Below are 25,162 nucleotides of genomic sequence, written 5' to 3' on the forward strand. Positions count from 1 at the left end.
TTAAAACACAACCAATTTTGTATCCAATTAATTACCATTAATCCTCAATTTCTTAATTAATTCTAAATGTAGTAGGCCCATTAATTTCGAGTACCAAGTTTAACAGTAGTGCATGTAATCGACTTTAAACCTTGAGGAGGCTAGGACAAGGAGCACCAATTATTTATTGAGCAAGTATCAAAAGTACAATTATTTTGAAAACATTATGATTTTATTATCTTTATAAAAATTAAAAAATATGATTTACAACCAAAATAATATATACTAACTATTTTTAAGTGTTTCTAGAAAATTATTTAGTTATTTATTATTGCATTTAATAGTATCTGGTTATATTTGGTTGCAAAATTGCATTATTACAAAAAAACAGAAATTAGTATTTCTAAATGTACAAATTTTAAAAAAAAATTGCAATAAAAATTTAAAAAGTTTCCATTTTCGAGAAACCTCTTAATTATTTTAACTAATTGTTTGTACAGTATTTTGCAAGAAAAAAAAATGGTTCAACGAAGACTCACCATTCACCAACCCCGGGTTGATGTTTGAAGACTCTAAAGCCATTTTATTTGACTGATTACCTTAGCCGCCTCCGTAACAAGACAATGTAGTTGTTCATGCACTCTTTGCATTTTTTTTTGACAAACAAAATAGAATGCATTCATTAAAATACTGAAAAATAGTCGGAACAGACCTCCGAACTGATAATACAACCTGATTGGAAAACAAATAAACGAACTAAATAAATAGTCGTCTTATTTTCAGATTACTTAACAAATACAATAATATTCTTTAAAATAAAAAGGCTTATAATAACTTTCCCAACAATCCACCCAATACCAACCCTGAAGATAGCAGTATCACAATTGACCGTCACATTAATGCCAAATTAATGCCATATGTAATCCAATATTCAGAATTTTTAGTTATATCAACTAAAATCGGAAGAACAAATGCCCCCAAACTATGAACAATCTTGTGTTAGTGAAAAGTAAGCACTTGTGATATTCACCATCTCAGTTTTGATGCAAAAGATGTGCCAAAAAACCATATAAATCCTTTCCGGCGAAACCAACACCAACAAATACAAATACTTTAAATAAAACTGACACCCAAAAAAATTTGGGACAACCTTAATAACAAGGTACAAGAAAGATCTCACCCAAAAAGAATTAGATCACACTCATAAAAGATGTTTATTTGAAATTTTGAAAAAATAATAAAATAAAAGAGAAAATGAAAGAGTGAAAATGATTAAATAATGAAAGGGAATTGTAGATGGAGAAGAGAAGTGGTGATTGAACAATGATGTACTCTTGCATTTTACTTTTCTTTGGTCCGGCGCCGATCACTATCCGATTCTCGAACCGACCCTCAGTAATAAGAAAATGATGTTGTTGTTCATGTACTTTTGCATTTTAATCTTTTTTAGGGATGAAAATCCATTCCGTACTGATCCTAATTAGACCCCATTCAGGTAGTATCAGAAATTCCGAGATTTGTTTGAGGGGGACGAGAATCGGAAATTTTTTAATTAAAATTTCGGGACTGGGGTAGGTAGTGTCTTCCGGCTCCAATCTCCGATCCCGATTGTGTGTGTAATCATAAAAAATAAAATATTTATATATATATTATATTAATTATTAAAATAAATAGCTTTTATAATATTATGAAAATTTAAAATAATTTATAATTTATTGATCAATATTTCACATTATAATATAATAAATTATATATGTTTATAATTTAAAATTTATCATTTATATATATCATAAATTAATTTTAATATTATTTGATTTTAAAAATTTGAGATAATATATATATATATTATGAATTTGGAGTCTTGTAGATAATTTTTTATTAAGAATTATTATATATAATATTATATTATTATTATTTTAGTTAAAAAGAAGTTTTTCACAATTGGCGCGAAAATCTTTGATGAGGACGGGAATCGAGGAGTAAAAGAATTTACGTTCGGGGATGAGAATCACATTGGGGCTGTTTCCGCGGGTGTGCTGGAGTGGTGGTTAAATGCATGAAATATTGAATCTGGTGTATCACATCTCACCACGTCATTTATGATTTCTAACCACCCAATGTTCAATAATTCAAAATATCATTTGAATAATTTAAGAATTTGGAGTATGAGAAACGTGGTGGATGGGTGTATTAGGAAGACGGCAGAGTTTTAGAGAGACTGCTGCTGAAGATTAAAGGCATGGCATAGTTGATGTTTCAAGAATAACCAACATACCATTGTTGTTATTTTGCTGAGTTTTTGGTCGGAGAGCATCCAATACAATGGAAAATTTAAAGAAAATTAATGCTGAAATAGTTCATACATATTTGTTATTATTAAAATTGTGATATATAATATATTCCATTTCATCCTGTATTTAAGTTATAATTTAACCAAATTCATTTTACTCACCTCACGCCAAATACTAACATAGGTACTTTTATAGGCTTAAATCTAGTGTGATGTACGGTTCCCGTTAATATTTAAAAAATTTATTTATCTTGTTATATTATAATTTTAAAATATTTATATAAATATATAATAATTATAAGTTTATGATAAAAAAAATATGATAACAAATGGTCGTTAATTTAGTAGTATAAATATACTATATAGTTTGATAATTTAGTAGTTTAGTGGATATATAACACTATTTATTTATATTTTTAATAATAAGATAAGCTGTGATTATAATTTAGTAGGATAAGTATAATATGTGTGTAATAGTTTAATAATCTAGTAGTTTAATGGATATATAACACTATTTATATATTTTGTTAATAAATAAAATTAGGGAATAACCGTTGAACCAAATTATACCTCATTCCAGTTATTATAATATATGATAGATGATAGATTTAAGCCCACAATAAAATTTAAATTATATTCTTCCATCCCGTTTTAATAGTTCATTTTATAAAATAAAAATATATGTGTGTATATTTACTTAAATCTTAAAGTACATGTAATTAACATAATGTTTAAAAAATTAAGTTATATTATTGTGTGAAAACAAGAAAAAAAAACATTATATTTTCTATTTTTTAATATGTGTGAAATTTATTAATTGAATTATTAATATGGGATGAAGGGAGTATATATAATTTATCTTTATAAATATTGCAACACGATAAAGGTATTCATTTTAAAAGTAGTTCAAGATAATTTATCGTGGGGGATGGTCTACAACAACCGTTTGTTGTAGACCAGTTCATAACAAACACATTGGTAGCCGTTGGATGGGAATTGGGTGGCTGGGATTAGGGGCGGACCACGGAAAATTTTCGCGGTTGGGTGGGACGGGCCGCTGAAATTTTCCGCGGTTGGGTGTGTTGCTCCCTTATCCCCGGCAACCCAACAGCCGCCCCACCACACAAACCAACAAAAAATTCCCAACAAAATTCTACTTGGAGAGTGATCAATTTGGGCGAATTTTGGGCATTTTCATCAAGAAATTCAAGTAGTTTTGTCAATTCAAGGTATATTTCTTATCTTAAATTTTACATTTTCATGGCGGATAAATTATTTGCTCGTATGTTTCGTCATAAACGTCAAAATGAAAAAAAAGAGTCTATTGATCATAGCTTACATCTTGATGATTTAAATACTAATGAAGAACCTAAAACCCCTGTATATGTTGAAGATGATGATTTTGTAGATAGAAATGAGGAATTTATTAATTTAGATGAGGATTTGGTTGATGTTGAAGATGAAAATGATGAAAATGAGGTTGCAAACGAGGTTGAAAATGATAGTGATAATGTTGAGGGTGAGGAGGAAGATGAAGATGATAATGTAGAGGATGCAAATTTGTATGAAAATATTGATGGAGGGGAGTTCCATATTTGAATCAAATTTTTCAAAGTGTGGATGAGGCCGGTCATTTTTTTAGGGCTTATGCTTTACGAAATGGATTTGCTATTAAAATTCAAGCTAGCCATCGTAATAAAGACAACGAGATATATGGTCGTTTATATGTTTGTAGGCTTTATGGAAAAAGTGTCGTCGCCGAGAGTAGTCAAAATAAATGGCGTAGAGAAGTTCTTCCTAAAAGCGAGTGCAAGGTGAGGATGTATGTCAATTATCAAAAGAAAAAATGTCATTGGGAGGTAACTAGCCTTGAATTGGTACACAACCACGGTCTTATTTCCCCTAGTAAGATGAATTTGGTACAACGAGAAAGACATGTCAACACCGCGACCCGTAGTTTGATTAAAACGCTTTATGTTTCGGGGGTTCGTAATTGTCAAGTGATGAATGTGATTGGTAACATTCATGGAGGTAATGACAAAGTTGGTTTCAATGTTCAACATGTTAGGAATGTGTTAAGAGACGAGAGGAAGAAAAGGTTTGAGATTAGTGACGCCCAAGCGGGGTTGGACTTGTTGCATAGGTTGAATGAAGAAAGTGGTTCTAAATATTTTATTAGGACCGAAGTCGATGAAGAGAATCGCTTGATGTGTCTAGTATGGATTGATCCGAGATGTATAATGGCTTACCAAAATTTTGGCGATGTTATGGCTTTTGATACCACTTATCGGACAAATAGGTATGCAATGTCATTTGTCCCATTTACCGGAGTCAATCATCATTATCAATCAGTAATTTTCGGGTTTGCATTGATGCGGGATGAACACGCATCGACTTTTGAGTGGATTCTTCATACTTGGCTTGAAGGTGTGGGGAATAATCCTCCATTGACTATAATCACGGATCAAGATCAAGCCATGTCAAGCGCTATTGCGGTTGTACTCCCGAATACTACCCATTTATTGTGTTCTTGGCACATTAGTCAAAAATTCCCGGAGAAATTAGCTCATTATTATTCGGCTTTTCCGGAATTCAAGACGGACTTCAACAATTGCATTTATAAATCTCTCACCGAATGTGTTTTTGAAGCTAGATGGGCGTCGTTTGTGAAAAAGTATCACTTGCAAGATCATAAATGGTTAAAGGGGTTATATGAGTTGAAGCACAAGTGGATTCCTGCATATACTAGAAACAAATTTTCGGCGTTTCAAAATAGTACATCGAGGAGTGAGGGGATGAATTCTTTCTTTGATAAGTATGTGAGTTCGGCAACGGGTTTGAAGGAATTCATTGAAAATGCCCAAAAAGCATTGGCAAGGAAATTCATGAGGCAGAAGGAAGAAGATTATGTCACCATTAATCTAAAACGTCCCATGAAATTGCATACCACGTTGGAGTATCATGCTTCTTGTATCTACACTAAGAAAATGTTTAGAAGATTTCAAGATGAATTGGTTGAGTCTTCAAAATACTTTGTTGAAAAAGACCGACGAGCTAGTGAAGAAGGGGAGAGAATAGGGGATGTTTATACGTACTATAGTTGTTATAGGCCCATGTCCGAGCCTACGAGAAGAAATATTTATTTTGTGGCATTCGAGAAAGCAAGCTCTTTGGGAATGTGTACGTGTAGAATGCTTGAACATTCGGGGCTACCTTGTAGACACCTATTGGCGGTCTTCACTAAGAAACGGGTTTCGGAAATTCCCCCGTATTACATAAACCGGAGGTGGACAATGCATGCCAATAGAGTTGATGGTGTGTTGCCTTACAATTTGGATGTTGGACAAAGTCATGAGATGACCTCAACCGATCGATTTAATAACATGACAATGTTAACCATGAGTTTTTGTCATAGTAGCATTGCATCCAAGGAACGGTATGATTATGCCGTTGGAGTGATGAATCGAGAAATACCAATTCTCGAAAGAATGAGCGTTGATGGAATTAAATCTTACGAAAGCAATTCGCAAAGTCCAAATGCAAGTGCTCATGAAGAAACAATTCTTGACCCTATTATGTCCTAAACTAAAGGGAGGAAGGACGTTCGTTTCAAAAATCCAATAGAATTGATTGGTAAAAAGGAGAAGCCGCCAAGAAGGTGCACTTATTGTCAAATGGAAAGCCATGATAAAAGGAAGTGTGCTAGTAGACTAGAAGATCTTAAAAATGTTCAAGAATCGCAATATAATTAGTGGTGTACCATTTTGTAACCGAATGTTGTAATCTTTAAATGGATTTGAATTTTAAGTGTTTAACATTGCTTTCTTTTTTGTTATGTTTTATTGTCATATAATTGTCAATTATTGTCATATAATTGTCAATTATTGTCATATAATTGTGTTTTATTGTGATAGGTAACATGACTAGCGAGTATAGTGGTGACAACAACTCGGATCATAGTTGTGATTCGGTTTCCCACGTTAGCAAAACATTCTCGGATTCCCTACCAAGCGACTCGTGGTATGAGGACAATGACGAGGAAGATGTGGTCTCACCAACCTTTAGTGAGATGGAAGATGCATATGCCGAGTTGATGCCCCTTGTGGACAATGACGAGCCGCCCCATGTGGAGGAAGAGGAAACGGACTTGTACCCACCCGATGAGGAGGCTTATAGGGCCAAAAATTGGATCGAGGCATGCAATTAGATGGAGGGTACTGAACCGTGGAGATTGGTGAATTCTCATCCGGATCCGCACTTCCTTCCGATCTTGAATTTGGGCAACAACACGCCCGATGGAAAATGGAAAAAATCCGGATGGAATGGCGATAAGCTTGTTAAATGTGATCGGATTGCCGATATTATAAACTTGAGGCCTCGTGAGGGTTGTAATATGGACCAAATACGCATCGAATATGTCAAGGGTTGGGTTTCACACCTAACGGGAGGGACGGAGAGGGAACGCGAGACATGTTTTTCAAGATTTCATCTCTACGATGGCTCGAATACGATTCCCGTTACCATTTGGAACGACTCCAACCCTTACCCTTTGAAACTTACGGAAGGCCATATCCGTGATGGTTGTGTACTTGTTCTCTACCATATTGCATGTTTCGTGGATACTACGCAAGGAGTTGCTCAACACCGGTTATCCGGTGGTCTTTCTAATATACTAGGTATTTTTTGTTAGGACCAATATATTTCATAAAATTTAGTGGATTGTATTGATCGTGTAATTTTCATTCGAATCTATGTATTTTTATTGAATTTTATATGAATTTATATGAATTTTCTATGAAATTGTTATGAAATGTATTGAAAAGTTTTTTTCAAATTGTTATCAAATGTATTGAAAAGTTTTTTTCAGTATTTGGACAAATGTTGACTTTTGTTGACTTTTTTAAGGAATTTTCAATTTAATGTAAAAATGAATTTTTTTTTTTTTGAAAATCACTCATTACCATATTTTAAGACTTTTGAGAGTGGTTTGGATTAGTGGAAGTTAGTTTAGGACTAACTTCCAAAAATTAAGCAATTTCAACAGAAGATTATTTTGCATACTCTGTTTCCCCTGTATTTTGCTCTGTTTTTAGGGGCAAAAAACCAAACTGATGGACCGCGGAAATTTTTCACGGTTGGGCTGTAGAGGGACCGCGGAAATTTTCCGCGGTTGGGGCCTTTGAATTTTTTTTTGCAGATTGAAAACAGAGCAGCCAGAAAATTCACAACCAAATTCACAACCAAAATTCAAAACCAAATTCCACCAAAATCCCAACACCTACAACACAACAATCCACCAAAATCCAAATAAACAAAACAAACCTAAAATCAAATGAAATCCAAATAAACCAAACCAAATAAACCAAATAAAACCAAATAAAACCCGACAACATAAAATGAAATGAAATCCAAATACATAATTCAACAACCTAAAATCAAATGAAATCCAACTACATAATCCGACAACCTAAAATTAAATGCAATCTAACTACATAATCCGACAAACTAAAATCAAATGAAATTCAACTACGAAGCTTCGTGACGCCTACGCATACGAATCTCGGGAATCCCCCTTGCCTTCCCTAACTGAAGCTCCCTGGTTATCCGATACCTAAAGGTATCCACCTCCTCCTGCGACCAATTTGGTACCTCAGCTAAGTCATATCCTTGTGTGAATTAGTCCATGTACTTCATCACATAAACACCACAATCATTAGAGTTTCGTTGCTTTGGCCTGGACGGTAGAGCTAGGACCTCGGCTGAAGTAGGGTCACGCCCCTCGACTGGGTGTACCATATGCAATAGCCTCGGCAACAACCATGACTGCAATGAAATTATGATCCGAGAATGAATAAAATATACAATTGGTAAGGACTATATAGAAGACAGTAATAGTAGAGGAACATACCACCACTCATATATCCTCACGATAATCCGGCTCGTCATTCATTGAATCTATGATAAGACCTTCAAATCGTCTAGTACCGAACATGAACAAAACCCAATGCACATCTCCGACACAACATGGGATGAATATGTAGTCCGCCTCGAGAACAGAAGGACCAACAGTAGCACTGGAAAAACCGGTAAAGCTACGTAATGCTTTATTCCATGCCCTCTGCAATGTATCTCCACCGACCCTCGATGCTTTTCTTATTTTCTTCACATGTCCTTTCCCAAGAACCATGAAGTAGGGATCCATGAAATAGTAGACGGGTTTCCTCTCCCATATACCTCCAGTGTGAATCTCCTCCTCCCGAGTCCTTAGCAATCCCTGAAAGTATATATGAATGCAACAAATACAATTAATGCAATAAGTAAAATTAATGCAATAACTAAAATATATTAGACAACTAAAATATATTAGACAACGAACAATACCATATAAGTGTATATGATCCTGTCATCAACCCATGTTCCTGGAGCCAGACTCTGCATAGCTAATGCATGGACGTGATAGTCCCGAACACTAAGACCACCGGGATTCCTCGACGCCATCCCAAAGCCCCATCCCCAATCTGAATATATAGCATTCTTCTTTGTCATGCTAAGACTCTTAGTGATACTCCACTTCTCCTCTTTCATCATGCGGGATGCCAGCTTCGTGGGCCTACTAGATGAAGCAATAGCCTGGGGTGGCTGAGACACATGCTGGGATGGTTGTGTCATGTCAACGACATCCTGGGCAGGAATGACTGGAATGTCAAAGTCGTCAGCCAAAGGTGCAATGAAATCTGATTTTATGTTCTGAAATGTGGGAGGTCTGTAGGCGGGTCCTTTGATCTTCTTCATCAACCGAGAGAATGGTGTGAGGAAGGTAGCAGAAATCCTCCCAAACTCCTCCACAAACTCAGGAGGAACCCTAGCATCCAGCTGCTTCAACATATTAAGCCCGGCAACCATTCCACAAGGATATCATATCATCAAGATGAAATACGTGTGAATGCAAATTTTATAGTGTGTGGGGGTGTAATGTGAAATATGCATATTTGTAAAACACTTACAACTTCATAGCCCTCGAGGCTATCATACAACTCCCTCGTCTTGTACTGCTGCTGAGGCTGTGGATCGGGCTTCCCTATGCGCATACGAGATATATCAGCATACCACGCTATGTAATCAGCCTCCGAAGTTATGTCTACCGAGTCATCAACAAGGCCATCCAAATCTAAACAGAACCTGGCCCATTTGCCAATATCAATAAACCACCGCACCAGCCAATCCTCCCCTGCAAACGTGGCATCCTTAGCCCCCCTATAACCAACCATGTTCACCGGTGCCCGTGGAATCCGGGGACTAGAACCAAACTGTCTCGACACCCTGTCCGGATGCTGCCACTCGACCACGTCGTAACATACAAGGGGAACTCGACCGCACCCAACTAACTGTGCATGTATCATCTCGCTGTCCATAACATCCTCGAACCTAGCATACGGCCTCCAGACCACCTCATCACAGCAACACCATCAAACTCACCCCTATAGAACGGTAAGCTGTGGTGAGGTCCTGACATCCTGCGCTTCTTCGAAACCCCGACATGAGTATCACTAGCATAGGCCCATCCCTCAGCAACCGGATAATCCTCCTGACCGGGAGATCGTAAAGGCACGCCAATACGAGGAAATCTCTCGTAAGACCAAACCTGTAACACCCAGACACAACAAGCAATGCTCTTGCTGCCCTTCCTTGCAGCAATCTCCAAACCCCGGTATATATGAGCTAACACAGCTGCACCCCAAGCATAATAATGAATCTCCCGCATATTAATCAATGGGTGCATATACCGAACATGAACAAAAGAGCGGTTGATGCTGGGGAAGAGGGTACAACCCATAATGAATAGCAGATACGCCTTGGTATGTACAACCGTGGCTCTCATATTGTTCTTCTCAGGCTTCTGTGCACCATATCTCTCAAACAACCACCCCAGCTTGATGTTATTCTGATACAAAGCCTCCTTCACCTCCTCCTCGGTCAAAGGCTCAAACCAATTATTAGCAAAATATGCCGTCTTGTTCTCTATCGCCCCACAAGTCAGCGCATCCCCCTGAACTGGCACCCCTAAAATAAACCCCACATCCTCCAATGTAACAGTCATCTCCCCCTGCCTCATGAAAAAAGTGTTGGTCTCAGGTCTCCAACGCTCCACCAAAGCAGATATCAACCGAGTGTCAGTAGCCAAGACAACAGTAGGGTCTGCAAAAATCCCAAACCCAAGCATGTGTAGCAATTCCCGCTGTGGTCTGCTTAACTTCCACAAGTGCAATGACTTGTTCCCCGAATAGCTCTGCAACTCATCTCTCCCTGCACCATCCCAAACATCCTCACTGACGTGATACCGGTTGTCCCAAATAATATTATGCGCATTAGGACCCGACAACATATTCCCGAAATCACCAAAATTATCCATACCTGAAAATATTGTCAACATAATTCATCAATCACCACAATAAATACACCACCACGTACACAATAAAAATAATTACCATATGTTAATTACATCCTAAAAATTAAGCACTGAAATTTAACCCCTAAATTAACCCTAAATTCATAATTATAAATTCCTAATTTTTTTTATTCGAATTTCACACCAATTTTTCATTAAATTCGATTTATACACTAAATTAATTCGAAAGTAACACTAATTTAATTCGACTTTAACACTACAATTATCATTAAATTCGATTTTACACTAAATTAATTCGAAAGTAACACTAACTTAATTCGGCTTTAACACTAAAATTATCATTAATTTCGATTTTACACTAAATTAATTCGAAATTAACAATAACAATCATTTAATTCGAATTTAACACTAATATTATCATTAAATTCGAATTTAACAACAAAAAATTTTGAATTATATCCTAAAAATTCGAATTATATCCTAAAATTTCGAAAATAACACTAATTTATCCTAAAAATCTAATTAAATTAATCCTAAAAAACGAATTAAATTTTCATACTACAACACTAATATTTTTCGAGTTAAATCAATTCCAAATTATGAACCCTAGAAATTCTAAAAAATCGAATTTAATCATACTACAATTCATATGTTAAATTATTACAAGGATATATACATTAATTAACCCTAAAAATTTGAATTACATACACAAAATAAGATCTACAACAAGAGAAAAACATAAATTTATATCAATAAAACTGTAAATAACATAACATAATCGATTATATACCTTAATAACGAAAAAGGAGTATGATTCAAGGTTTCTTTGTTGTGTTTTTTGCTTGTGCTGGGTCTGCTGTGTTTTCTTCTGCTGCGGCTGTTGTTTTCGTGTATGTATAGAGTTTGTGTGTGTGTGTTTACAGTTTGTGTTTGCTAGGTATTGTTGCAAACAAACGACACCAACCGCGGAAAATTTTCGCGGTCCGAGGGCTAGGGTATTTTCGTAATTTCTGCTTACCGCTGAAAATATCCGCGGTCCGTGGTATATTTTTTTAATATCAGCCGTTGGATCAACCATCCAACGGTTCATAAGCTGTTTGTTGTCTAAACATCTCTAGCAACCGCTTGCTAGAGACCTGCCCCATTTATCTTTACAGGATTATAAAGAAACACTACACCTGTCAAAATTTGGATAATTTTTATTATTTGAAATTTAGCCTACACAACACAAGTAATGATAACGGATTCCAAAAATGTACCATAGAAATGTGAGAGTTTCATTCCTTGAATTATAAAAATTTCCAAATACAGAGTTGACATAATCTAGTTAAATGTATATTTTTGGAATGAAAAGGACACATTGTATCAAACATACGCTCCGTGAGTTTCTGAATCCCTAGGAGTAAATTTAATAATGTCCTAGTAAATACTTTATAAATATAATAAAATATTATGTTATAGGGATTTAAGACAAATTTGTTATATATTAACTTCAACAATATGCTTTATGACTTAAGTAATATTTCCTCCGTTCCAATATACATGTCCCTTTTGAAAAAAAAAAATTGTCCCAAATTACTTGTCCATCTCTTTTTTCAATGTAAATTTAAGCATAAATTTTCAAAATTATTCTTAGATTTGTTATTTCCAAGATTTGAATTTCTAAATATAGTATCTATTCTCTTTTTTCAATGCATTTAATGAGGTATTTTGTTGAAAATGTTATCCAACTAACATTTTTCTTAATATGCGTTTTTTTCCAAAAGGGACATGTAAAATGAGACGGAGGGAGTAATATATTTGAATTTTAATGAGGAGGGAAAGTAAATAATGAGAGGAGAGAGATGTGTAAAAAAAGAAGGAAATAATTTTTTAATTTAAATAAATAAGATAGGACATGCTTAGTGGTGCCTTAAAAATGAGGCAGATGATAAATGTCCTAGTGTTTTAAGGCACCACTAAGACATTGTTGGAGCACTATTTTATCTAAAATGCCTCAAATTTTAATTTATGATAAATTTTTAGGGCATTTTTGGACTTGCTCTAACATTACTTTATTAGTTGTTGCAAATTCTGCTTTGGCAATTCTCAATTGTATGATTGTACAATGGCTCTTTTATGTCTTTCTCATTTGGTGCCCTTGAAAATAAAATTTAACCGTCAACAACGCAAAATGATTTCACTTAGAAATTAAGAAGATTGAGCACGGTTGGATAGTTTAAGTGATTAAGGGTTTATTCTCTCTCAGCCCAGGTCCTGAGTTCGATCCTCGCTCATCCCGAGAATTTATGAGAACAGATACTTATTTGTAAGGTTATAAGCCATATATGTCAAAAAAAAAAAGAAATCAAGAAGATTACCCAATTGAAAAGTCAAATTCTATGATGATAAATATCATTAGAAATATTCAAAAGAAATATTTTTAAAAAATTGATTTTACCTTTATATACTTATAAATTTTTAGAGGGGCATTGAAATTCTTTTGAACTTCATAACTTCCTATTTATTAGGTTAGCTAATTATATACTCACTATTTTCAGTTTTAAGTAATTTTAAACAGTGTAGTGTAGGATTTTAAGAGCATTTTCAAGGTTATTAGGTATATTGATTAGCTAAAAGATACAAAATATATTATATAAAATTTGTCGAATCTGTAAGCAATTTTACTTTAATGATATTAGCTAAAATGATTAGCTATATTTGAAAAAAAAATTATTGTTATTTTCAAATTTCAACAACTATATTAAATAATTATTTTTAACATATATAGTTGTGAAGAAATTATTAATAACAAACTAATTATTTTTTTAGTGAATACAAGTGAAACTAAAATATTAAATTAACTAAAACGTATTTAAGGATATTATCCTTATAATATAAACATCAGAAGAATTAGTTAAAAACATTATATTTATATATTATAAAATATTTAACTAATTTTATTATTATATTAGTTTATTAACAATTTTGAAAATATAAAATATATATTAAAATTATTATATAAATATTTAATAAATTTGGTTAACAATGAAAAAAATTATAATTTTTTATAAATTAATTTCACACTTCATGATGAACAAGTATATATACATCAATATATCCTAGATTAAAAATTTTAGAGGAAAATAAAGTTAGGAATAGAAATTTATTGAGAGGCAAATGACTTGGAGTGGAGTAAAGAGCATCTAAAATTATCTAAAATTATACCTAGCAGGTGTCTGGAGTGGGTGTTTTTTTAAATATCATCTATATTTTTTAAATTACTGCTGCCACATAAATTTAACAGGTGCATCCTTTGAAAATGCTCTTAGGTCGGCTAATTATATACTGACTAATTTTTGTAAAAGTTTATTTTATAATGTATGTTAATAAGTGGAAGTATTGGGTTACGATATAAGATGTGTATTTATTCAAGTTTAAATTTGAAGATATAATACATAAAAAATTAAATAAAACGACAAGTCACATAGTCCAAGTTGCCAAGTTGCTTTTATTTCAGTTTTGATTGGACAAATTTCAGAAGGATTATCTTCATATACAAAAGATAGCACTAGCAGCAAGCATTTTTGTACAATAAAACACAAGGCAACCCACAGAAGGAACTAAAGTTTCAACATTTAAACCCACCGCATATAAATAGCCACACAACCACAATCGAAATGAATATGGCTCCGCCTATCATCAGCTTCATTTGAAGGTTCTGAAGCCACATCTTCCGCCGCAGTTGCCTACCCTGCCTCTGGAAGCTATCAGCCTGACATTAGAACAACATCCACATCAATTTATAGGCCATGTGCCACATGTACCCATTATATATATATATAGAAGAAACACTAAATAAACATACCTGGAACTGAAGATTCTCGGTCTTGTCAACGAGTAACTCAATCTTTTCACCCCTATCTAACACCTGCAGAATATTTGGCTCGTCATATTAGCTGGCCCGCACATAATTTGAGAAAAGTTTATTCAATATCCTTTCTACCATCAGTTTATGCCCGCCATCATGTCAACTACCTCGGACTCAGGGTACAAATAATTTACAAGTTTGAGTCTAATTTTGTTCCAGGAAATGATTTTAGGGATTGCAAATGACTACAAAAATTTACATGGTTCTAATTAATTTGTTAGTTGTGGATATAATGAACAATTAAAAGCAATGTTAACAATTATGTGATGAATATAGAAATCAAAGGTGCAACTAAAAAAATTATAAAATGACCTGTGCACCAATACTTTTAAATAATGTGCAAGTTGATGATGAAAGAACTTACTTCCCATCAAAATTAATACAGTATTTCAAAGGTGCCAAAACAATTATAGGTAAAAATGATGAATTGGAAATCGTACAAGACAATGTCATTAATGTAAAGTCTCTCCATGAAGACGTAAAAAACATCTCAAACAGACCACATTGATTCATTAATACCTAAATAAAATGGTTTTACGAAGTCAAAATGCATATAATATATCTTACTGACTTCCAAATTTCATGTCCAACTCATCCGGAGGATCATGGATTCTTCCTTACTATAAAACTCGTAGTCGAACTTTTGAAAACGAGGAGAATGATGCAGACAAAAGAACGATAAACTAATTTGTATATCTTATCTGTTGATCGAGGAAAATTAATTGTAAATGATTACGTATTTTAGTTATTAGGTATATTTATCGGAATACTTTAAATTACAGTAGTTGAAATAACAAAAGATTTGTTTCTTGTATATAGGATTTTACTTATTTTCCAAATTTCAGGTTATCTATATGAGTATTTGAAATTAATGATTATTGGATAAAACAGGGGATTTACTTGTCTCAACTGATTCTCTATGAAGATATGATTTTATTCCGAATATAAACCCTTTCTCTAACTATGTCATGAAATAATTTTGGTCATAACTGTATTTTTGATCATTAACAAAAAAAAGTCAAAAATCATTGTTGATGAATTCGCGTATGTATAATTGGTGGTATGTTATACGATGTCAGATTGAATTAAAATCTTAACTTGTTGCATCCCCAAAGTAGAATAGCATTATGTTCAGATTTTTGGTTCCATTATTACTTTATTTTGTCTATGTTCAACTGTGATATTAAATGAATTTAATGATAACATATGTAAATTGATATTCTAAACTTGTTTATACATAACAAAGTATACTTACATATACAGGGTGAAATTCTACTTTCTAAGAGGATGGGCAAATGATAGCAAACATGTATACTCGATTATAAGAACATATACATATGTCTTTTGTATATACACAAACTTATATAGGTGAATGCGTATTTCAAGAAAAGGATGCAACAAGACTTGAAATCCTGGTATAAAATCCCACCAAACTCACTCATAATGGCTTATATTAAAATATGTGAAACCATTTAGAACTGTATTTCCCTTGAGCTGAATTGATGCATATTTTGTACATTGTATAGCTCATATTTAATAGGATACACTTACAACAGAATAAATTGGTGTGACTACGCATGCAATCAAGTGTTCCTAACTTAAAACTAGATTTAAAATCAAATCAGATAGTAATCATGATAGCTTGATTGCAGCTGCGTTTTGAATGATGGGCTGATTCTCTGCCATAGCTTTAATTATCCTAGCTTATATCACACAGGTTGCTTTTAATAGTTTTAAATTTATGTTTAAATATTTTATCAACTAAAGTTGTTAGAAAACAATTAGGCCCATAGACGTATTTTCATTAGAATATGTATTCATAATTTATAATAATTAGGTATATGAATATAGATGAATAACTTTTTAAAATAATTAGAAACATTAAAAATATATAAATAATTAACTAGGCCCGTAAACCAGCCTAAATAATTTGATTTTAAAATAAGTAGGCCCGTAGATCGATCCAAGTAAATAGATTTTAGAGATGTATTTAAATTAAAATTGTTAAATTCATATTAATAAGAATAACTTAAAAAAAAAAAATAGATCACTAAAATAAGTTTAAATATATAGGCCCATTACCCAGCTCAAAAATCAAATAGCCAGACCCGTACTAACCACTAACCGACTGACCGACCACCAAATTTTTAATGTTTCGACTTTAATAATAAAGTATAGATATGCGGTAACACACTTATAATCTCTTTTCCGAACTACATAGATATATATCAAAATAATATACATATTTATGTACCTATATAAGCATATACATAAATGTGTGAGCATATTCCGGCCTACATAAGGATGAATATGTGTAGTGCATCCATTATTTTGACCAACCAAACATCAATGGTACTCAAATTCATTCCATTTGTCCATGTGACACAATGTCAGGAATTGGTGGTTCCTGAACTAGTTTTGTAACTGTTTTTGGTATTTTCTAATTATATAAGAGAGATACCAGCTAGATATAGCACACAAACAGAGAGAAACAGCATATTAGAGGCAGAAATAGAGAGATACAGTCAGAAAATGCAGAGAGGGAACTAATCAGATAGGAACTTGAAAATGAGATAGATTTCTAGAGAGAGAAACCCTAGAGAGAGAAGAGATAGACTTGTGGAACATGTTCCATTTTCATATATTCATATTGCATAATCCCAAAATACAAACAAGTCCTGCTATATATAGGCTACCAACTAACTAAATCAGTAAATGACACATATACCCTCACTATTCCTACTATCCCAAATACTACTACAGACTACTACTAGGCTGATTCCTAACACACAACCTTTATATTACAACTATATCGAAATGAAACTGGAGGACAAACCGAATGGCCTTGTAAAACATAAGCGCAACATCCTTCACCAAAGGGCGATATTGCGTATTGTTGCTTCTTAACAATTTTATGAACATTCAATCTCTCTTAATTGTAAATTAAGACACCACTCTTAGAACCATAATCATATTAGATGTGCCTTACTTGATGAGCAACTAGAAAGGTATCGCATAGTGTAAGAATTAAAACATAGCTCACTAAACTTTTAATTGTCAAGATTTCTAATGATCCTATATAACGACCAAGGTATCTTTATCCTAAGCAAAATTAGGACATATTGACATGACCGTACTTGCTCTAGTACTTGGCAACAAGCGAATCTGCTCCATCTCATATGCATGTATTGTTTCATTTAGTGAGTGGCTATTGATGGAAATTTTCATATTTCCACTAGTTTGTCTCTTCTTCGCCCCACCCAACAAATGCATGTTGACCCTCGTAATTTCTTTAGCCAGCCTCATTAACTGATGAGTAATCTTGAGGCTGTAGCAGGAAATTTCGAGGCCCTGACGTTGTGGCAGCCAATCAAATTATGAATCTAACCAAGATAGACATTTGCATTATTATCTCCTCTGGATTCTGAACCTTAAGGTTAAAATTCCTTATTTTACCTTTACAACTATCATTAATACATAGAAATCCTCCAAATTTATTAGCAAAAAATGTGCAGTGACACAATTAGCTTCCTTCCGAATTTCCATTTACAAGTAGCTGAACTACAACCGTTTAAATCCATAATAATGCGCAGGAAACCGCTGCTAGAGGACTGCAGTGCAGCTCTAGTAGTAGAATACTGTCAACACTTATAGTAGAAGTATTTAGCACCTTCCAATCTTTACTATTATTAGATTATTACTGTTGTTTTAACTAATTTGATCCTCACTGTGATGTCTTATATCTAGTTGTGGTTAAGTAGATCAAAAGAAGTTTCACAAATTGGAGTGTGAAAAAGAATCTGAGTAAACAGTAAATGATGAGGATGTTCGATCATGTGATCTTTAAAGAAAATTAGTTTAGAGACGAAAACTTCTGCTGTGGTACAAAGTAACTCATGTTTTAAGATAGGAACCATGTGCTAGTGCTTATAGACCACGATTATGCAAAATAAACATTCATAAATAACATTTAGAACTCAACAATCAATATATATCTGCAAGAATGCAAATAATGATATAGAATAGTATATGTACGGAGTCTATACTGATTCACTTATTTCTATGTTATCCCTACTTATTGTTGAACCAAGGATAAAAATATTTACCAAATGAAATTTAATCTCAAATTTCTTAGAAAAACATGTGCGCTTTAAAAGCTAATTTATAATTAGATCCATGCTATAAATTATGCATAAACTCTAATGTAAATCAAAATAATACAGCTACTTATCAGATACTCATTTATATATTTTTATTCTTGAGAGCTAACTCAAGTGGAATTTACCTTCTCAATGTTGTCCATCATTATCCCCTTCACCTCAGTTATTTGAGCCTTCAATTTCGATAGCTTGCTCATTTCATCAGGATGGTTAATGCAATATTCCATGTGTTCTTTCAGCCTTGGTCTATACCCACAAAAAAATGTTCAAGGTTTATATCATATAAAATAATAGCTAAAATATTAAGTCAAAAAAGGTTGACGTGAACTAACCCAAATTCTCTATCAAGATTATAAGCAATACTAAACCGGTCTTGAAACAAATAATCATCTTCGTCGTCGTCATCTGCAAGTGGGTGAGAGCTTTCACTATTAATACTTGCACCATACCGCTGCTTAAAATCATCCTTCACCCTCTCGAGGAATACAAAAGGAACACTTCGCCCAGTCGATTCATCGGCAACCACAAGGAAAACTGCAGTTACCAAAACAAAAATTAATTCTTGATTCTTCCAAATCAATGCATTACGATAACATCGTCCAAATTCTAGATAGAAAAGCAATACCAAATCCGGTGTCGAGTAGGAAGTTGAAGGTATGACCATCACAGGAGTAAGTGTACTTGCTGCTACCAGACGGCAACTTCTGCAGACACTGAACTGCAATGGTACTAAAGTTCCCCGAATAAGGTGTGTGTTCTGCTAGAACAACAGTTCCTTTCGCAACAAAGCTGTAGATCAAACCTCTCGGATTCATCTCCTAGTTGAAACTCCAATACTAAACTCTCTCTACATAAAATGAAAAACATCTCAAAAATTAGTAAAAATATATAACCAATCAAACAACTCAAGAAACCCTAGATGAACTAGTGCAAACACTAAACTGCTATAGAACTAAAATTTTACGAGAAAGACAAAAATTCGACAATCACAACAGTTGATTAGACTAAGAAAACATAAATCCACCACATCCAATCCATCTCCTATGTCAAATTCAAAACACTAAAACTATAACGTATATTAAATTATAAACATCTTAAAATTAGTGAATCGCAAACCAAACAATCGATCAAAACACAGAGAGCAACAAAATCGAACAATCGATTCAAGGCATGGAGCATAATCTAATGATGGAAATAATGTAATTTGCAGAACGAATTAGAGAAATTACTGAAATTTGAAATTGAACTAGCATATGGTAAAATTGGGGGAAACAATAAATCAAGGTCTATGATCTGGAAGTAATTATGTACATACCGAAGAGGATACGCGGAGAGAGAGAGAGAGAGATTACGAGAGCTGAGACTGAGAGAGGGGGTAGTTTGATTCGTGCGTAAGAGTAGACTTTAATTCTGTATTCTAATTTAAGTGTCTTTAGTTTATGAAACTTATACGAGATGCATTTTAACCAACACGTGGATAAATTACGAAAAAATAACAAAAATAACTGATTTTTGAAAAAATTTAACAAAAATAGTCATTTTGAAAAAAGTGGCCAATTTTGGCCGATTGAATACTCCACTGTCAGTTGAGTATCCCAATTTGTATAAGATACTCCACTGGCAGTTGGGTATTTCATATATGGGATACTCCACTGCAAGTTGGGTATCTTATATAAAGTGGATACTACACTGACAGTTGGGTATCTCATCGGCCAAAATTGGCCAACTTTTCAGAAATTGGTTATTTTTGTCAATTTTGTGTAAAAATAGACTAAATTTGTCCTTCACCCATAAATTACCAACAATACTATTTATTTAAGTTTCTTTTTAAAAAAATTGTAAAAATATAATTTACAACTAAAAATAACCAAATATGCAATCTAATTAAAAGAATACTGAATTTTATTTTATTATAATTAAGATTGTATCGAATTATATTTGAGGTTGTAACGGGTTGCAAAACCATATTTTTACAAAAAAAAATTATAAAATCGTAATTTTGCAAATTAAAATTAAAAAAAAATCCTATTTTTACAAAAAAAACATATTATTGAGAAAAACTCTTTTTTTCCTTTTTTTATAGTTAAGTTTTTTTTGTCAAGTTCTATGGTAGTATTTATATAGATATAAATTATCTTTTAGGCATTGATACAATAATTTTTCTAAATTCCTATTTGAAATACGTTTTAAAAAAATTATAATTAAAAGTAATTTTTGTCATATTTTCACAAATACTTCATGAAGAAAAGAAATTCTCCACCAAATTGCACTATTTAAAAAATATGTTATATAATTGCTAAGCAACCACCCCTTCTTCTTTATTATTATTTTTCTTAATCATCACGTCGATATTTACAATCGATGAAAAGCCGTAAATCTATTATTTTCTTTTAATCTTATTGTTAATAGTCTTCTCCCTTGTCAAGGAATTCTGCCTTTTGAAATTATTTGTTTTAATTAAATATCTACTTGGTAAGAGTTGTTACAAATTTATTTGAATTTATTTAGGCTCCCTTCGTGGGAGTTTGTGTATTCTGGTGGGATTTCATGTCCAAAATGTTATATCAACGAAATATTCAAGTTTTTTATTTGGTAATATATTTATGAATTTATAGTCGATAGCGCAACTTTAGATGTCACGAAACGGATAGATAAATATATATATATATATATATATGTATATATAGATATATAGATATATTAATTCAAACAAATTGTTTGATTGTATATCCAAGATTACTAGATTAATCAGCGATGTGATGTCGTCGTTTATTATTTATTTAACTCTCCTTTATAAAAAAATTCATAACATATTTATCTTCGGAATTTTTCGTCTTCAATTAAAACAAAGATTATTTAATTCGAGAGGTCGATTATCTTTTACCGTGGTATTCTTTCTTTAGATCTAAAAGTTTTATTTGGATTTTCAGTTTGCAATATGAGTTTTGGTTGCTCTCCCTGGTAAGATATTATTTGTTCTCTACTTTATCGTGGATGTTAGTTTTGATTTAGTGTAGAAAATCGATAGCTCAAACGGGTTTTAAGAGATCGGATAATTGTAAATACATCATATTTAATATATCACTTGATTGTCTCCGCATTAAAATTGGTGATTTGATCTATTTTATAATTGTTCGGCTAGATCTTTTTGTAGATGTCGTATAACTTTTCATTATTGATGTTAGATATATTTGTGATGTCATGTTTAATAATGATTTATATTTAGTTTTCAGATCTTGACTAACAGGACAAATCAGGATTTAACTGGAAATCAGTATTTATACTGAAGTCAAAACTTAAGAAATCAGAACTTAAGTTATCAGAACTTAAGATATCAGAAGATATTTATCAGGAGATAATATCAGGACTTAAGAAGACATTCAGTTAAGGAAGGCGGCTGATTGAAAGGAAAGAAGATCAAGACTAAAACAATAAGAGATATGCATAGAGAAGAATTCTATGAAGAATAGAAGACTTGGAGGAAAAGATAACTAATTGATATATTTTAGGATGCAGACTTATACTCGATATCAATTAGAAGATTATCTTGTAACTGTTTGTCTATATAAACACATCATAGGGTTTACACTATATGCGTTATCTTAATCGAGAATATTATTCATTGTAACCCTATCAGCTCTCGTGATATTTTGTTCATCAATGAGAGAGAACGATTTCATTGTAATACTGTTTTATTAATAAGATTATTATGTGTTTCATACTTGTGTTCTTAATTCGATTTGATTGTAGTATACACTGTATTCAACCCCCTTCTACAGTGTGTGTGACCTAACAAGTGGTAACAGAGCCTATCTGTTAACACATATACAGTAAAGATCCAAAACAATCATGTCTGAAGAAGAACAAACTCCAACCAAGCCCACCAAAACTGAAGAAACTCCAAAGACTCAAATTCATAATCGATATGAGACTATTAGGGTTCCCATACTGAAACCTTCTGAGTATCCCATATGAAAAGTGAGGATGACTATGTTTCAGGAAGCTATAGATCCAGAATACCTTGACAGAATTAATGAAGGACCACATAAGCCAACCAAGCTCTCTATTGTAGTTGCAGATCAGCCAGCAATGACTGTACCAAAGGAGAAAAATGAATATACAGCTGAAGATATCTCATCGAGAAAAGTGAATATACAGCTGAAGATATCTCATCTATTTCCAAGGATGCAAAGGTAAGGCATTTGCTGCATAGTGCCATTGATAATGTCATGTCAAAAAGGGTAATTAACTGCAAGACTGCAAAGGAGATATGGGATATCTTGGAAACAAGATGCCAGGGAACTGATGTAATTAAGAAGAACAGGAGGACTATACTCACACAAGAATATGAGCACTTTGACTCAAAACCTGATGAGTCATTAACTGGTTTATATGACAGATTTGTCAAACTCTTGAATAATCTGTCACTGGTGGATAAGGAATATGATCTTGAAGATACTAATCTTAAATTCCTTTTAGCTCTTCCTGAAAGTTGGGATTTGAAGGCAACTACTATAAGAGACAACTATGCTCTTGATGAAACTACTCTTGATAAAATTTATGGTATGCTCAAAACTCATGAACTTGAGATGGATCAAAGAAGTAAGAGACATGGGAGAAAGTCAAGAACAATTGCTCTTAAGGCTGAGGAGGAATCCCCTAAAGTGGCTGCCTCAAAGAAAGCCAAGGGAAAGGCTCTCATCACAAAGTCTGATTCAGATTCTTCAAGTTCTGATGATGATGATGAGGATTCAGAAACTGAAGGTCTATCTGAGATGGATGCTGATGAAGAGATGATGAAATTGTGTGCTCTTATGGTGAAGGGTATCACAAAGATAGCCTACAGGAAATTCAGAAGGGGAAAGAAATTTTCCAGGAAAAGTGGAAGTTCTGATAAGAAGGGATTCAGAAAATCTGAAGGCAAAGCAGGAAAGTCTGACAAAGGAGATTACTCAAATGTTAAATGCTACAATTATGGCGAGAAAGGCCACATATCTCCTCATTGCAAGACAGGAAAAGGTGACAAAGGCAAGGCACCTGTCACAAAGAAGAAAAGTTGGACAAACACTTCAGATTCTGAATATGAGGTGAACTATGCCTTGATGGCAAATGCTGATAGCAGTTCTGAAGCTGCTGAGTTAAAGGTATCTCAAACAACTTATGCTTTTCATACTGATGATATTACTGAGTTGAGATCTTATCTTAAAACCATATTCATTAGCTATAGAGATCAGACCTTAACATGTGATAGGTTAACTTCTGAAAATCTGGCTTTTAAGAAAAGGAATGACTATTTAGAAAAAGAGTTAGTTATGTTCCATCAAACTCAGAAAGAAAGAGATGATGTTTTTTATGTTAGAGATGAAGTGTTAAAATTGAATCAATCTCTAAAAACTGAGTTAGAAAAGGAAAGAGAGATTATCAGGACTTGGACTAACTCTGGCAGAACAACTTAGAATTTATTGAGTAGTGGAAACTGGAAAGAAGGCTTAGGTTATGGAGATGATAAAAGTGAAAAAGGAACTGAACAAATTAAGCCAATTATTGTTAAAAAGACTACTAAGCCAAAGGTAAATCCTGTTAAGTTTGTAGCTAAAACTGTAAAGTCTGATTCTGAAAAGATGAAAGATATTGATACAGAAGTTAAGGCAGAGTCAACTTCTGACAAATTAAAACAGGATAAACCAGCTGAAGTTAACATAGGCTTAATGACAAAGAAGCAGCTTAAGTATAAGTTGAAAGAGATTAAGAATGTAAACAAGGTAAAGCCACCTAGGAAAAATGAGAATGGAAAAGAAGGTGTGAATATAAGCAATAATTATATGCCTGTTCCTAATGCTCCTAGAAAGAAATGCTATAACTGTGGAAATTCTAACCATCTGGCTTCTTTTTGCAGGAAGAATAAGAATATAAACTCCTTACCTTCTAAGTCAGGATTTAAGAGTCAGTCTGTTAGGTTTATGCCACAAAATCCTTGTTTTCATTGTGGTAGTTTATGGCATTCCATTTATACTTGTAAGGAATATCATAGTTTGTACTATGATTATTATCAAATAAAACCTTCTTTAAAGAAAGTTAGCATTATTCCTTCTAGTGTAAGTTCTGATGCAAAGTCTGATACTGTAAATTCTGATAAGAAAAATGTTAACATAAACTCTGATGTTAAATCCGCTGCAAATGTTAACAAACTTAATAAGGCCAAAGGATCCAAGCAAGTCGGGGTCCTTAAAACTAATCATTAGTGGTCTTTGTGATTGCAGGGCAACAGGAAAAACATCCTAGTTCTGGACAGTGGATGTTCAGGACATATGACTGGAAATAAAGCCCTGCTATCAGACTTTGTGGAGAAAGCTGGCCCAGGAGTTTCTTATAGATATGGCAACATGGGAAAAACTCTGGGATATGGCAATATCAAT

General features: G+C 33.2%; 2 protein-coding genes across 2 annotated transcripts; one reads left to right on the top strand and one right to left on the bottom strand.

The window, feature by feature from the left end:
* The first annotated feature begins 3,529 nt into the window (after positions 1-3,529).
* On the top strand, positions 3,530-6,476 carry LOC141687397 (protein FAR1-RELATED SEQUENCE 5-like). The gene is made up of 3 exons (XM_074492649.1): positions 3,530-3,831; positions 3,912-5,812; positions 6,184-6,476. Exons 1-3 carry the CDS (start codon positions 3,530-3,532, stop codon positions 6,474-6,476), a joined length of 2,496 nt encoding a protein of 831 aa, XP_074348750.1.
* Positions 6,477-14,143: 7,667 nt separating this feature from the next.
* LOC141707224 (vesicle-associated membrane protein 727) lies at positions 14,144-20,197 on the bottom strand. The gene is made up of 6 exons (XM_074510266.1): positions 20,062-20,197; positions 19,372-19,593; positions 19,079-19,280; positions 18,872-18,992; positions 14,524-14,586; positions 14,144-14,430 (listed from the first exon to the last, which is right to left on the bottom strand). The coding sequence occupies exons 2-6, from the start codon at positions 19,559-19,561 to the stop codon at positions 14,287-14,289; spliced, it is 720 nt and encodes a 239-aa protein (XP_074366367.1). The 5' UTR covers positions 19,562-19,593; positions 20,062-20,197; the 3' UTR covers positions 14,144-14,286.
* Between the last annotated feature and the right edge of the window lie 4,965 nt (positions 20,198-25,162).

The sequence above is a fragment of the Apium graveolens genome, chromosome 2 (genome assembly GCF_009905375.1).
Source record: "Apium graveolens cultivar Ventura chromosome 2, ASM990537v1, whole genome shotgun sequence".
Lineage (NCBI taxonomy): Eukaryota > Viridiplantae > Streptophyta > Magnoliopsida > Apiales > Apiaceae > Apium > Apium graveolens.

What these genes read in the sequence shown, in the direction of transcription:
- LOC141687397 (XM_074492649.1), top strand. Translation starts at nt 3,530, where the DNA reads ATGGCGGATAAATTATTTGCTCGTATGTTTCGTCATAAACGTCAAAAT. An exon ending in AATGTAGAGGATGCAAATTT is followed by an intron (nt 3,832 to 3,911) that starts GTATGAAAATAT and finishes TCATTTTTTTAG; the next exon opens with GGCTTATGCTTTACGAAATG. An exon ending in TTCGCAAAGTCCAAATGCAA is followed by an intron (nt 5,813 to 6,183) that starts GTGCTCATGAAG and finishes TTATTGTGATAG; the next exon opens with GTAACATGACTAGCGAGTAT.
- LOC141707224 (XM_074510266.1), bottom strand. Translation starts at nt 19,561, where the DNA reads ATGAATCCGAGAGGTTTGATCTACAGCTTTGTTGCGAAAGGAACTGTT. An exon ending in CCTACTCGACACCGGATTTG is followed by an intron (nt 19,281 to 19,371) that starts GTATTGCTTTTC and finishes TGGTAACTGCAG; the next exon opens with TTTTCCTTGTGGTTGCCGAT. An exon ending in CCGAGAATCTTCAGTTCCAG is followed by an intron (nt 14,431 to 14,523) that starts GTATGTTTATTT and finishes TTCTAATGTCAG; the next exon opens with GCTGATAGCTTCCAGAGGCA.